This window comes from Lepidothrix coronata, unplaced genomic scaffold (genome assembly GCF_001604755.1).
Source record: "Lepidothrix coronata isolate B3197 unplaced genomic scaffold, Lepidothrix_coronata-1.0 Scaffold265, whole genome shotgun sequence".
Lineage (NCBI taxonomy): Eukaryota > Metazoa > Chordata > Aves > Passeriformes > Pipridae > Lepidothrix > Lepidothrix coronata.
Window position 1 is genome coordinate 124,205 of NW_016690445.1, and position 15,751 is coordinate 139,955.

The window sequence follows — 15,751 nt, forward strand, 5'->3', positions numbered from 1 at the left end:
TGCAACAGCTCTCCCACCAGCAGGTTTCTCCCCTCTCCCTTTACTTTGGACTCAAGCGGGGCCCAGGGAACACCACTTTGTTCATGCCCCAGGGTACTGGGTTGTACATGTGGGTTTTGTGGGTTAGGACCAATTGTTTGTCTGTCTAATTGTACTTATTGTATTATTTTATTAAATTGTTATTCTGACTTGTGGTCTCTCCTTTGAATTGAGTTCATTTCCCCTGCTGGTTGACTCTTAAACCAGCACACCCTGTTACCAAACTCATCCAAAAAACCTTAACAGATAACAATTAACATTGCACTGAAAGAGGTATCAGTCTTACATCAGTGCATTTGTCTTGAGACTGGCTTAAGGTCATACCACAGCGATACCGCAGCTCACCCTTCACATGCTGGGGCTTCAGGCAGCATTTCTCAGCTGTAATACAGTACAACTCTTATTCAAGGTTAAGAAGGGACACAGATCTGTCCTGGAAGTGCACAGGTCAGAATACGGGATGTGTCCTATGCTGCAGCTGAATCAATACTGTCTCAAGATCCCCTAAATCCTGGTTTTTTTCCCCCCAGATTATAGAGTCCCACCAATTTCCCAGTAGAATGCATATAATCGAGCCACACATGCCAGGACAAAGCAGAACAGAGTAAGCCATAAAGCTCTCTAACTTTTCCAAAGACACAGCAAGCATCTTCCTCTTTCCTAGCAAATCCCCTCCAGCAAGATTTCCTCCCCACCTCTGTTCCTCTGCACTTAATCCCATTCCTCCTCTCATTCCTTCCATCATTCCCCCTTTTTCTGCTTTTGTTTGGTTTAAGAACAAAAAGAAACAGTTAAAGTCCATCTGCCTTGCACCAGACAACTTTCCTACCGAGAGGCTGCAACACTATTTTGTTCTAATTTTATTACTTGGTTGCTGCAGGCAGGTTTTTCAGATTACGGTTTGGTTTCCAGCTCTTTCATTATTTTTCCCTGGCTCTGACCTGCACCTTCTGTCTCACGCAAACACAGTGCCAAAATACTGTCATCAGCTGTGGACAGCCTTCTTGGCCACGGGAGAACCACAGCAGATGTTGACAGAGCTCCTGCCTTACCAAACCAGGGCATCTTATCTAGAGTTCATCTGCTTTTTTTTTTCTGGAAAAAAAGATATACACCTTCAAGCAAAAAATACATTAACCAACCACCTGGCTTCTGACCTCCCCAACCTCAGAAGGCTGGCTTTTGTTATACCTACGATTTCAAGCCATTCCCATACTGCCCAATTTGAGTGGACTCAGGTGATCGCTTGGCTGATTTACCAAACTGGATAACACTGGCAGCTTCATCTGCAACAAAAGACAGGGAACAAAAAGAGCTTATTTTAATGTACAGACACACAGACACACATCTTTTAGATAAAGAAGGAAGATAACTACTTCACCAACTGGAAACAGCACAGAAAGACATGAAAGAGGACAAAAGCCCAAGCTGAAGTTCCATCCTGAAGCTGAACCACAGAGCCCTGTGAGGTGTGTGCTGCTTGAGGGCACTGACGTTATCAGAAACTTTCTACAGGTGGCATGATGCTGACAAAAAGAGTTTTTAAGTTTCAGCCTAGTCCAGTGTCCCATCTGAACTACACAAAGACATTTCTTTTTGTAAAAAAAAAAAATCCATAAAAATGGTCTGTTTATGTCCACCACAGTTATCAATACTCATAAACCAAAACCTTGGGAAGTGGCAGCTCTGCTGCATCCCATGTCCCACTGACACCACCCACTTGAGAGCACTGGTACTAGAGCATAAGTCAGGACTATAAAAAAGGTCAGGATGCAGAATAAACACTACTATTTCTTCACAGTGCTGAATTAACCACTTTGGTTAATTAAAGCACTAGTAAGACACAAGCTAACTTTGGCAGCAGATTGCTGGACCCCTGGCAGCAGGACAGCTGGGAGGAAAGGCAGTATGAGCAGGTCCCACAGCAATTAGTGGAGTATTTCATTAGCACAGGACAAAATGAAAGGACAGGATGGCTTTACAGCTGAGAGGGTTTGTCATTTTTAGTTCCAGCCTTTCTACTTTCAAGGGATAAAGCCAAAATTTTAACACCATCCCTAGGACAGAATGATTCCTTTCCCTTCCCTCAAGAGATAGCAATCATTCCACCAGAGGGTTTACTGGGAGAAATGAAGTGCAATTCCAGAGACAAGGAACACAAAGTGCCTTAACAGGAAGGCTAACAACAATTACAGCTCTCAAATGCATACACAAGCTGTGAGGGAGCACAGGACATCACTCACCCCACCACGCTGAGGGAGGCTGAGCCCATGGACTGGATAGATTTCAGCACCCAGGAGACTCACTCAGGCTCACCAGCCATGACAGCCAGTTTTACAGTAAGATATTCAGTATTAACAGCATTGGTCTGACATGGCATCACTGAGCTGGTGTCAGAATGCCATTTTCAGTTGAAATCATATTCAGATTTAAAGCCACAAATACAGGAGAGCAACTGTGCAAACCCCTCACTGTCTCAACTGTGGATGTTCATAATGGAGCTCCACAGCTATTCCAAAACCAACTTTGGACTGGATGAGGGTACCTCTGCCTTCCCTTCAGCCTACTGTAGTATTTTCTAGCCAAAGAAAACATTGGAATATCTTGTATGTGAGATCTGGGTAAAGATGTCCATGATGACATCATCATCATCATCATCATCATTATTATTATTATTATTATTATTATTATTACTCTAACTACTATGACTGTATTATTTTTAAAGCCTGGTCAGGAAAGGGGATAGGGAATATTCTAAGAAGAGAAGGACTACTGGAACCTTTTTGTTGTATAAACATTTTTCAGTAACTATTTTTAAGAAACCTTCAGGAAGCTAAAAAAGTTAAAGAGTAATTATCCAAAGCATTTCCTCTTTTAGAAAAGGTGACCATATGGTTCATCACTCAATGCTGGGTGTCTGAAACCACTCTATAACGACTCTTCTTTCAGGGCAGAGAGGCAAAGGCAGTGCTGAGCAGAGGGGACTGTGAGGGAGCACCTCTCTGCTCCAGACTGACTGTCTCTGGGAGAGATTTAATCTTTACATCGTCTAAAGAATCAAGATACAAATGAATTTTTTTCCAGCTCTTTTGAGTTAAGGCTCTGGAGGGAGTTTCACTTAAGGCTATTTTAGTCACAGTGGTTCTGTTCTGTCATGTTTCAGAGCTACTAGATTAAAAAAAGGCAAACTCCCTGGCAAGAAAAAGGAGGAGAGGGGGGGATCTATGCCAAACAGACGAGAGAAAAACAAGTTGAAGAAATTCACTCAATATGGCAGATTTGATCTTCAGAGCCCAAGAAATTAAGAGCACATTGTCATAGGTTGAAACTGGCCCCCCTGAGAGGTTGGGGGGGCTCAGAGGTGATTGGGTGCCAGGGCAGTGTTCCCTGGAGAGCCAAGCACTGTCCATGTTGTTCGCTTCTGCTCAAAATCACATATCACAGCACGGGAAGCTGTTGGCAGTTCTGTCTTGGTTGTTTTGCTGTTGGTGTCTGCTGCGTGTAGGTGTTGAAGGCCAGGGGGTGGCTGGGCTCTCTCTCTCTCCCCCTCCGGGGGGAAGAGGGGAGCCCTGTGGCCCCCCTAACTCTGCCTAGGCCAGAGTTGGAGACAGCACTGGAACGAGTGCATGTTTGTGAGGGATGCGACTCACAAACAACTGGTAAGTGGGAGAGAGAGAGGCAGGCCCTGCGGCCAGGCCCTCTTCTTCTTTCCCCCCCACCTTTACAGCCAAGCTGTAGAGGAGGGCTGTTTTCTCCCTCTCCCTGTTCAGTGAGAGTGGATGCGAGGCTCAGCATTGGAGCAGAGCCAAGTGGACGGGCCGGAGGAGGCTCGATTACTAGGGAGAAAATCCCAGGCAAGAATTGGAGACGGACCCCCAGAAAGAGAGAGGGGGGCCCGGAGGATGTCTCTGCTGTGATCTAAAACACAGGACAGCCGAAAACCCGAGGAGAAATCAACATTCCAGGACATGGGCACTTGATAAGCTAAACTACACTGCAGCAGCTTACGAACCGTGGCATGAGAGGGAGAAATCACACAGCAGCAGAAGAGCAAGGACTCAAAGCTATCTTCTTGGACTTCATGAGGAGGAAAGACTGCAACAAACAACTGGAACTTGGTGAGGGGGGAGCGTTCAGGAGCCCAGAACACTCCCACAGAAAAGACTGTGTTATGTATCAGCCTTGAAAAGCTGCTCCTAGACTAAAGTTAAAGAAGGGGCTTGAAAGGACTGACTGATAGAAATGTAATATATATATGGTTGCCTTTAGTTTGTATAGTATTTATTTGTGTAAATAAATGTATATACTTCCCCCTTCCCCTACAGAAGCCTCTAGCCTGAAAGTTTCTCTCTGGTGTTAGGATAAATTGTTGGGAAGGGGTGGGGGGAGCCTGGAAAATTGGATTTGGGATTTCTAATGTGGCTCAAACTGCCACAATTTTTGGTGCCGTGACTCAGATAATCTGATTGGCTGTGGGTAGAAAACATGAGACTTGTTGACATAACGAAGAGAAGCTTTCAGGCATAACAAACTGTACCAGGGCTGATAAGGTAGAGCTTTAGTTAGAATGTAAGTGCTTGATATGGAGTTAAGTTCATAGTAATGTTGTGCTAATGTATAGTAGAAGGAGTTGTATTTCATTTTAGGTTATATGTTAGTTGTAGAGTATTGGAATTGTTGTGATATATGATTTTTCACAGAAGCGGGGGGTGGAAGTAGAGTTGTGGTGGGGGAAAACAGTTTTCCCCCTGAAGTTATAAAATGGTAAACCTCCAGGGGGTGGAGACCCTTGGGGTTTGAGCCAATGAGCGCTTCTGCAAAATATAAACATATCACAAGCAGACCGGAAGAGAAGGTGATGTTGTTGTTGTAGTTGTTGTTGTTGAAGTGGTCATGTTGTAAAGCCACGAGGAGAAAGGGCAGGAGCCCCCTGGGGGGCTCTGAGCCCCCCCCAGCCCCCGGCTGGGGGGCTACAGGGACTTGGAACAGCGTAAGGCTGGGCTAAGTACCTGTAGCTAGAAAGCTAAAGAAGTTTCCTCCACCGTGAGTGGGCAGACGGAGCAGCAGCAGAGACAGCAGCGGACGGAGAAAGTGGCAGAGAGCCAGAAGAGATAAGAACGAGCAGCAAACAGGCATTGCAGCCAAGGATGAGAGACACAGAGTTGTCTGAAGAGAAAGAGAGCCAGCAGCAGAGAGAGCAGGACTAAGCTCTACAGACAGAGACAGAGTTTTGGTGTAAGAACTGAACCAAAAGACCCCAAACCCCTCTGAGACCTCCTAGAGAGAGGAGGATGATGGACTTTTAGTCTTGGAGTGCTACAGCACTGCAGAAAGGAGCTGAAAAGCTCAGAGAAGGAATGCGGAGGGGGTGACCTTGGCCCCCCCCGCTGCTTGAGACAGAGCACAGAGCTCTGCAAAGGGGACTTGAATCCCCTGAAGATACGGACCGTCACAAAGACCCCTGAGCTTCGTTGATATGACCGTGGTGAAGCGACCGTTGTCCAGGTGAACGCAGCCCACGGATGAGAAGACCCTCGCTTGAAGACGAGTGGCCGAGAGGGCTTGGATACCCCCTCGTGTGTACTGGCAGAGATCCAGCTACAGCTGCTGCATGGAAGAGAGAGAGATAGACTGCTACTCTGAAGAGAATGCTGCTCTGAGAGTGGAAAGGATCTTTTCCTTCTTCCCTCCTGGACTTTTATTTGGAAGGGAGAAGAGATTTGATCCATTGTAAATACTGTTATGTCATGGTAGAGATAGTTAAGATTGTATATAATGTATTGTAGTATTTATTTTGTACAGTCATTGTAATATATAACCCTTTCTCCCCATTTTGAGTCTCGTGTGGTGTCTGGAAAACCCATCTCACACTGGGTTGAGATGTGGGAGGGGGGCTTGGACTAGGGAATTAGATTTTGGAGCTCTCAAACCATGACAGCACATATTAAATGATTCTTAATAAGGAACATCAGACCTCAGAGATGAAGAAATCGGTAGATGGAGTTGTCTAGTTCTGGAGCATTCCTGAAGTCAGACCTGGCTTCACCCTTTGAGGAAAGTCCTCTCATATCTCAAAGTTCTCCAGCTGAGAATATACCAAAGAAGGTCCTGATCTGAGCAGAGAAAATTATCCTTCCTACCTTCTCCACAAATTCATCTGCTATATTCATATTAGGTAGAGTACTTGCAGAGGACTCAACAGCATCCTCAAAAGATATCTCAGAGCCAAAGAATCTAATTCGCGACGTAGGGGAAATCAGCCTAAAGCAAAGTTGAGCTTTCCTTGGAACAGGGGAAAAAAGGGAGAAGCTCCAAGGTTCTTTGTAACCACAACACAAGACAACAGCCCCATTGGGTGATGGCTGGAAACCACCAGTGATTAACAAATCACTTTGATACATGTTTCTGCAATTTATTTCAAAAATCTGTTAACTTGAGAGGAAATGTCAGTGTTAAAGATTACAGTTTAACCTTAAACAAGGTTAAACAGACATTTTCCCCTGAGAAATGTGTAGACCGCTCCCCTGAAAATGGTCTCCAAGAGTCTCTGCCCACACACACAAGTGTGTACACACTCTAAAATAAGTGCTGAAATCCCATTTACATTTAAACAGTGTTCCTCACCATTGTGAGCCTTGGATAAATAGTATTTTTAAAATATAAGATCTAATAAAGTAACCAAGACACTAGTACTTATTAAACTGCTTCCAGGAAACAAAAACTGTTCTGAGCTTCCAAACTTCAAAAATACAGTTTAAAAGAGCAAGAACTGATATATTTACTTCAATCTCTCAAAAAAACAATGGAACGAGTCCTCTTAAGAAAGTATTACAAGCCAGCTGAGACAGGTGACTGGGATAAGTCCGCAAAGATTTACCCAGGCAAGTCACTGATGGTGACTGATCTGGTTGCCTTCTGCAAGGTAGCCCTTTCTGTTTATGTGGAGAGCAGTGTGTATTGTTTGGTTGGACTTCAGCCAAATGGTCGACACAGATTTCCACAGCCTACTCCTGGACAAACTGGGGAGACATAGACCAGACAGGTCATATGCAAGACAAGAAGGGAACTTGCTCACAGACTGTGCTCAGAGGTGATCATCAGTGGTTTTCATTCTGGCTGGCACTCTGTCACAAGTGGAGACCCCTGGGGATTGAAGTTGTGGCCCATGCTGCTCAACATCTCCATACAGGATATGGATGATGGGATCAAAGGCACCCATATCAGCTTTGCTGATGGGGGTGAACTGGGCACATAGGGAAAGCTTTCTTAGGGACCTGGACAGGCTGGAATAGCGGGCAAGCAAGTTCTGAAGTTCAAGGGAAGTGTAAGGTCCTGCACCTGAGATGAAATAACCCAAGAGCCCAGCACAGACTGGGATCTGCAGGGTGTGGGGAGCTGCCATGCTGGAAGGGACTAAGAGGTCCTGCTGGACAACAAGGTGAGCATGACAGCAAACCAGGCAAACAGGGACAGTATCCACAGGGACACTGCCACAAAGATGGAGGTGATCATCCCACTCAACTCCTTGCTTGTCAGGCCCCTCTGGCAGTACTGTGCCCAGTTCTGTCTCCTTAGTTCAGGAAGGACGCAGATAGACTGGACAAAGTGTGAAGGAGAAAGTGATCAGAGGGCTGGAGAGCCTGCCTTATGAGGAAAGCTAGATCTCCTTCCTGGAGAGGGCCCCGGGGGAATCTCATCATAGTATTCCAGTACTTGAAGGGTATCTACAAAGAGGATGGAGGCTCTCTCTTCCCTAGGAGCCACATGGAAAAAACAAAGGGCAACAGTACAAGTTCCACTGCGAGAGGTTTCTTCTTAATGTAAGTAAGGAATGTTTTAGACATCAATCAATCAACCCCTGGAACAACTCCCCAGCGATGTGGTGAAGTCTCCATTGCTGGAGGGACAGGGTGCTAAATCATCTTCTCCCTTTCCCATGAAAGGGAGCAGATGATCTTTGAGGTCCTTTTCAACCTGAGCTGTTCCATGATTCTAAAATGCAAGTTATAGACTTCATTTTCTTCAATCGCTTAAGAACATTACAGATCACTTCCTAAATTAGTTGTTACACTTTTTCAACCTACAAGTTGACTCACTGAATCATTCAACCTGTATTTTGATTCACTGAATTCATGAAGTACCCTTAGAGCCAGGCAGCAGGTAAAATTCTCAAGCCCAAGTATCCTCAGTAGTGATTCCACTGAAAATCTGGGAAATGCTGACCTCAGACGGGCTGCATGAGAACTGTTGTTCAGATTTCTAATGGACTCCTATCTAGTCCCTTATGAAAAAGCCAAACTTTTGGGTTAGTACTATTACCCTCTCTGTCAGGGGCGGGGGGCGTTTACACTGGATATTAGGAAAAAGTTATTCCCCTAGATGGTGACTGGGCAATGAACAGGCTTCCCGGGGCAGTGGTCACAGCACCAAGCCTAAGAGAGCTCAAAGAGCATTTGGATAACACTTCCAGACACATGGTGGGATTTTGGGGTTGTCCTGTGCAGGGTCAGGAGCTGGCCTTGATGATTCCTGTGGGTTCCTTCCAACCTGAGATATTCTATAATTCTGATATCTCCCTGTGGAACATGATGGTTCTTTTGAAAAGAGCTGTCCTGTGGCATCGCTGAATCTTCAGACCTTTTGATAACTCATGACTCTACAGTATGAGATGTCTGCAGCTTGAGTACAAATGTATTTTGATCTTCAGACCACACAACCCAGAGTGATCATTAAGAGAGCCAATGCAGCAAGTACTCAATGCAACTTGAATCACTTGACAAACACTCCTCGTTTTTAGAAATGAGAAGCTGTCATTTGGCTTGCTAATCAGGAGCCATCAGACAGAGCACTCAAATCTGGCCAACTGCCTCGCTCTGTTTTCAGAGCTTGCCAAAGAAATCTAGAAATGTCCAACACAGAACAAGACCAATTAGAACAGCAATAGAGTAATACAGAGAACGTGTTATGGAATGTTCAGAGCCTTCAGCTTTTCCCTCTGTGTAGAAGTGCCCAGAGGCACTCATCCTCCCCAGATGGTGCCTCATCAAGCCTTCCAAGCTGTCCTTTCAGCGTACTTGGGAAGATCCCATGGGTTCCAACACACAATGGCAAGTCACAGAGTTATTCTTTTTAGCATGTCAGCTTTATCTAGGATAAAATTAATTCTTAATTAAAGGTATCATGCACAAAAATAAAACACTCCCAAGCTTTATGATTTCTGTTGAAGCAAGGTCCGTATGAAAGGAGAAAAGCCCAATAAAAGGTCTTCTGCTGACATTTCCTAAAGTCATCTGAGATGGATCAAGGAGATCTTCAGGATGCCATTAAAACTGGCAGGTCTGCATTATGAGAAACTAAAGTTCAGATCCCTACAGCCAGGGATGGAACCAAAGAGAGTCCCATGAAGGGAGCTTGGATTAAAGACTCTCCTCAGCTGCTTCTGTTCATGCTGACAGGCTGTCCATGCTGTCTGTGCAGCACATGGAGCTTCCACCCAGCTGCCCTTAGTCAAGTGACTTTCAAATGCTCATCAAGCCTTAAGGTGAATGCCCAGTGCTGAAGCCGTGAAGATGTGATCAGAGTTAGACTGTGCATCAAACAATATATCTGAGACTACAGAAAATTAAGAAAGGCTTTCTTGAAAGCTCTAAATGACACTGCATACTGATTTTACATTCTGAAAAGTGATGTCCTGGAAAGGGGCAAAGGTAACTTTACAGCCTAGGTAAAATTAAAAAAAATAGTATCGAAAAAAACCAAATATAGTAATTTTTTTTCAGAGAGAGAATGAATCCAAATTTGATGCAAGCATCAAGACAGTCAAAGGACATGAATTACATGGTATTTAATGTATCTGATGCATAGTGCTGTGAAATACCACTACAACCCATAGTAGCTGCCAATCTCCTTTACTGAGTATCTCAGATTAACAGTCAGGATAAAATCCTTCAACATTTAGCTGAAAGATCAGTCAAAAGAAGCAACTTAATACATAGTCAATACTTAAATCCCACTTTGTCACAAAACCAGCAATACGAAAGCATCAACAGTGTAAAAGCTGTCATGAAACTTGGTGGCACTAGAACAGACATCTGCCACCTTCCAGAGACAAACAAGTAGTTTTCAAGACAGGCAGAAAAGGTTGTATTTCCTCTCCCTGATACAAGGGCTTGCAAGAAGGCCACAGTTCAGTCTCGGAGCCTTTTTTATAGATGGGGCTTTATTGCTTCCTTCAGTTCCACGGGTGGTGGAAAAGTACTCTCAGAAGACCTGTCTAGCATTCCTAATTGTATTTCTAAGAATATACAGAAGGTACCTAGAGTTCAAACAAATTCTTTCATGGAGGTCACAAATCTGTGTATGCACTAAACAAATGTGTATGCATCTTGTGTGCACTAACAAATGGAATGAAACATCTTGTATCTGTGCTGAGATAAGAGTTCAGTCTCTCCATACTAGCCTGCATGGGGCTATGGTTTTGGATTTGTGCTTAAAAGAGTGTTGCTAATACAGCAATGTTTTCATTAGTGCTGAGCAGAGCTTACACAACATCAAAGCCTCTCCTGCTCCTGACACCGCCCCACGAGCAAGTAGGCTGGGGTGCACAAGTTGTTGGGAGGGGACAAAGCAGGGATAGCTGACCCCACCTGACCCAAGGGATATTCCAGACCATATCACAGAATCCTAGAATGGTTTGGATTAGAAGTGACCTTTAAAGACCATCTCGTTTCAACCACCCTGTCATAGGCAGGGACACCTTCCACTAGACCAGGTTGCTCCAGGCCTCATGAAACAGGGTGTAATGCTCAGCAGATAAAGCTGGGGAAGAGGAAGGGAGCATGTTTGGTGTCATGCCACTCTCCTTCCCAAGGCACTGTTACACATGATGGAGCCCTGCTCTCCTGAGGATGGCAAACACCTGTCTGCCCATGGGAAGTGGGGAATGAATTCCTTGGTTTGCTTGTGTGCACAGCTTTTCCTTTCCCTACTAAACTGTCTTTATCTCAACCCATGAGTTTCCTCACTTTTTACCCTTCCGACTCTCTCCATCACCCCACAGGAGGAGGAGTGAGCTGTTTGGGGCTGAGTTGCCAGCTGGGGTTAAACTATAACAATATCACAAGAGGAACTTAAAGTACTGAGAGATCGGAACAAAAATGTTAGTTGCTGCTTATTCACCCACCTCCCTTGCCTTCTTCAAAACCTCCCAATTTCACCCAACTTTTCTGTCCCGTGGAGAACTCCTCACAGGACGATTTACCAGTCCCCAAGACTGAAAGAAGGTGGTGTGGGTTGACAGTAAGCTTATTGATGCTGAAGCAAAGCAGAAGAGCTTTTAGGTTTCTCCTGCTAGATATAATACAGATTTATAAAAATCCTTACAACAAGACAGAAGTACATATTATATTATTCTCATATTCCTAAGATTTTATATTGTCCAGTATTGATCTCCGTCACAATGCTAATGATGAAACAACAGCAAAGTGCTTTCAAAGCTGTCTTCAATTTCCGCCGAGACACACCTGACTAGAGCTGAGATACACTGACCACCTGGCAGCCACGGATGGGGAAAAGTCTTATCCCCATCAAAGCTTGTGCTTGTTCCCCATCTGGCTACACTATTCTCCCTTCAGCCCTAAGGCCAATTTCAGTGTGCTGGAAAACTACAGGCCAGGCTGACCCAACTCTATAATGCAGCAAAACAATTTTCTTTTGACCAGATTAGTTTTCTGCAACTGAAGAGGTGAATAGTTTTATATATAACATGGTACAAAAGAACCAGTGCAGAGGCAGGAACACACATACAGGCATGAAACATGCTCTTTTCAACAGAACTAAGATGTTAATTCAGCCTAAGACATAACATGAAACCTCAGCTTGCAAATGCAAGTGTAATTTCCTGTCACTTACTTGAATCCATTCCTGTTCCATCATCCAAAAAACATAGCATGAATCCACCTCGTAGGTCCTCTCGTTGCTCTGCAAGAGAAAGGTCATTCACTGCTCCCACAAGCAAAAGTTCCATAAAATGGGATTGGTGTTAACAACAAAAGTAACACAACAAATAGGACTTTTACAACACCAATATGGCTAAGCTGTAAGAAAGAGCACCAGATTTTTGTTACAGAATGACTAAGAACTTCTGCACTTTATACTGTATGGAACTATGTGCTACAAGAGCGTACTGTGATAGCTGATTTCTTAAGCACTCAGTAAAAACTGCAACTCACTTCACCTGACCTCAGGTGAAGGCTGACCTAAAGTGCTTCCCCGAGGTATTTGTAAAAGTACTCCGTTTTGAAAGACAACAGGCACCGGGGCACAGGAGAAATGGTAGAAAACTAGAATCATTTACATTGGAAAAGATCCTGGAGATCATCAAGTCCAACCAAAAACCTAACATGGGCAGACGGTGACTCCACCACTATCCTGGGCAGCCTGTTCCAGTGTCTGACCATCCCGTCAGTGAAGAAATTTTCCCTAGTATCCAATCTAAACATCCCCTGGCACAACTCGAGGCTATTTCCTCTTGTTCCTATCACTTGTTACCTAGAAAAAGAGCACAACACCCACCTGCTTCCACCCTCCTGTCAGGGAGTTGTAGACAGCCAGAAGGTCCCCCCTGAACCTCCTTTTCTCCCAGCTGAGCTTCTCCAGCTCCCTCAGCTCCTCCTCACCAGACTTGTGCTCCAGACCCTTCCCCAGGGTCATGCTCCCCGGACATGCTTCAGCCCCTCAATGCCCTTCTTGTCATGAGGGGCCCAAAACTGACCCCAGGATTGGGGCATAAACACCCTCACTCTTATTCTATCAAGGACAGCACACATTTGCAGCCTAAATCCAAGTTAACTATTGACTTAATTGCTGACATGCAAGGAAGCAGTAGGAGTGACTTACCAGTATAAATGTCTATTCTCGTGGCATCTGCATCTCTACAAAGCAATAAAAACACAACTGTTATTCAAACGTCAAAGAGAAATTAAACCAAAATCCAGGCACATGTAATCATTTCCAAAATAGCTGGCTGCACACATCAAAGTCTGCAGAGGCCCCACAGCCAGCACTGATAGAAAATTAAAAGACATATTTTCCTACTTTTTGCCTACTTGAACTTAAACTCCAGCACAAGACATTGCTGGCACACAACCAGATCTGGTGACAGGGAGTATCACTGGCTTTTTAACAGAAGTCATATTTTGTATTTTTTATAAAGTCTATTAGAAGTGAAAATTCCTCAAGATCAACTAATAGACAGGTGAATTAAATCTCAACCAAAGTTACCTTTGGGAATTACATAGTCTCAGGTACGTACCTGGCATTATCTACAAGTTCAGCAAGGGCACCAAACAAGAACTCATGGGTAGTTCTGGAACAAAACACAGAAATCAGCAGGGTTACAGCAACACTTAAAAAGAGAGACCTTTAAATAAACAAGAATCTCAACCACATTTTAAACAAATCCAATCAAATGTCTACCACACTATGGTCTGGCTGACAGCAGGTTAGGAATGAGCAATTTAGTGCCTCCCAGAGGCAGCCAGGCAGAAGCCAGGCTGCCCCAAACTGCAGCTCAATATGGTCTAAAATATACGGCAGGTACGCAGACACAGCAGAGAAAATGATGGACCCACTGAACCAGCCTATGACACTGACAATAATTCATGGCAATCCTTACTCACATCGACAGGTCTTTTTAGAGCAACTAAACACTGCCTATATGTAAACACAGACAAGTGAGGGTTATCACACAATCACAGAATGGTTTGGGTTGGAAGGGACCTGAAGGCTCATCTCATTCCAATCCCTCTGCCATGGGCATGCACACCTTCCATTAGATCAGATTGCTCCAAGCCCCATCCAGCCTTGCCTTGAACACTTTCAGGTATGGGGTAGCCACAGCTGCTCTGGGCAACAAGACATGGACAACATTATGCACAAGGTCGGTCTGCCCCATGTACACAGTCTCATCGTAAAAGTTATTTCTGACAGGAAAAAGCTTCGGGATCCTGGGAAACTTTCAATAGCTGCAACTGCTGCTAATCCAGACAAAGAGTCTTCTAACACCACTGTACCACAACGCCTTCCCAACTCCATGCTAAAATCACAAACCCAGCTACCACTTCAGCACAATCTCAAGAGCCATGTTTAGTTTCCAGCCTCTTAACTACCATCTCTTAGAAGCAGCACCTATTTGGAAGCCATTAGTTATGTGCCTCAACACTGAAGGAAGATACATGGTGAGAAACCTTAAGGAGCTAATAAAAATCATTACAATATATTGTCTGCCAACATAAATGCCTTATCTCCACTTAGTGCCCAAACTGGCAACTGGCTTCAAAATCCAACATTATTTCAAATGTAGATGAGTCTTATTGACCACAATATTAACAGCAGCTGTAAGACCTGGAAAAACAGCTGCTGGGATTTGTTGCTCCTCTAAGATGTTTGATGGACAGATCAAGGCCTCAGAAACCGGTTTTATCAATGTGTTTCAGTTTGCACAAAACCCTCACAAACAACCTGTTCTCACCACTACCCAAAAAGGCCAACAGGTGACTAAACAGAAGACACTTATTCCTATTTTCAGCTTTCCAAGAACAGACATATAGGTACTTCCCACATATAAAATATATAGCAGTCCACACTGCTAATAACCACAAAAGAAGCTTTCGTATCCATCTTCAGTGTCATGACACCAAACCTACCAACTCAAGCTCCAGTCAGAGGTAAAACATATCAGCCTTCAAAGTTATCACTAGGACCATGGGAATGGAGATTTCCATCTTTGCAAGCTCCCACTTGCCCATGCAGAGACAAGTCAGATGGGAATAGTGTTTAGAAGACTATCTATCCAATCAGAAAGCTTCTACAGAAATGCAATCCTGCTGTTTTTTCCTTTGAGCAAGATTTCCTGCTGTCCTGGTTTCAGCAGGGTAGAGTTAATTTTCTTCTCAGTAGCTGTTACAGTGCTGTGTTTTGGATGTAGTGCGAGAATAACATACTGATGTTTTGACTGGTGCCAAGCCATGAGTACCGTTAAGTCAAAGACTTTTCAGTGTCCCAAGCTCTGCTAGTCAGCTGTGCAAGAACCTGGGGGGACCATAGTCAGGACAGCTGACCCAAACCAGACAGAGGAATATTCCATACCACAGAATGTCCTGTTCAGTGTATAAACAGGGGGAAGTTGGCCAGGAGAGGCAAATCAACTGCTGGGAGATAGGCTGGGCACAGGTCAGTGGAGGCTGAGCAATTGTATTGGGCATCACTTGACCTTCTTGAGCTTTATTCCTCTTTCTTATTATTACCATATCTTACTTTACTTCAATTTTTGAACTGTTTTTAGGTTAGCTCATGGGTTTTAACCTTTTTCTAATTCACCTCCCCATTCCACTGGGGTGGTGAAAGAGAAGGTGTGTGGGACAATCACAGATTTCAAGCACTCTCGAGTTTACAAGCACCTATTCAGCTCTACAAATCAACATCCCAGAAGTTTATTTAGGAAGTAACCCATAAGCAAGTGGATGCTTTAGCATTAGTAACTACGCTTCATTACCAGCTTCTAGTCCACAACTTAAAGAATACTTCAAAGTAAGTAAACCATAGAACCATAGAATCAGCTGGGTTGGAAGGGACTTCTGAGATCATCAAGTCTAACCCTTGGTCCGCTACCGCCATGGTTACTAGACCATGGCACTAAGTGCCACGTCCAGTC

The 15,751-nt window shown here is 44.3% G+C and overlaps 1 protein-coding gene across 4 annotated transcripts in view; it reads right to left on the reverse strand.

Moving 5' to 3' along the window:
- Nucleotides 1-15,751, reverse strand: part of MORC2 (MORC family CW-type zinc finger 2) — a 50,070-nt gene that overhangs the window by 30,197 nt on the left and 4,122 nt on the right. For 3 of the 4 annotated variants that reach the window (XM_017835864.1, XM_017835863.1, XM_017835862.1), the window contains exons 2-5: nucleotides 13,352-13,405; nucleotides 12,937-12,971; nucleotides 11,950-12,018; nucleotides 1,235-1,325 (exon numbers count right to left, since the gene is read on the reverse strand). In XM_017835864.1, the coding sequence (XP_017691353.1) occupies nucleotides 1,235-1,325; nucleotides 11,950-12,018; nucleotides 12,937-12,971; nucleotides 13,352-13,405 (249 nt within the window). Of the gene's footprint in view, nucleotides 1-1,230; nucleotides 1,326-11,949; nucleotides 12,019-12,936; nucleotides 12,972-13,351; nucleotides 13,406-15,751 lie in introns of those variants that run through there. The other variant, XM_017835865.1, reaches the window with a different exon arrangement.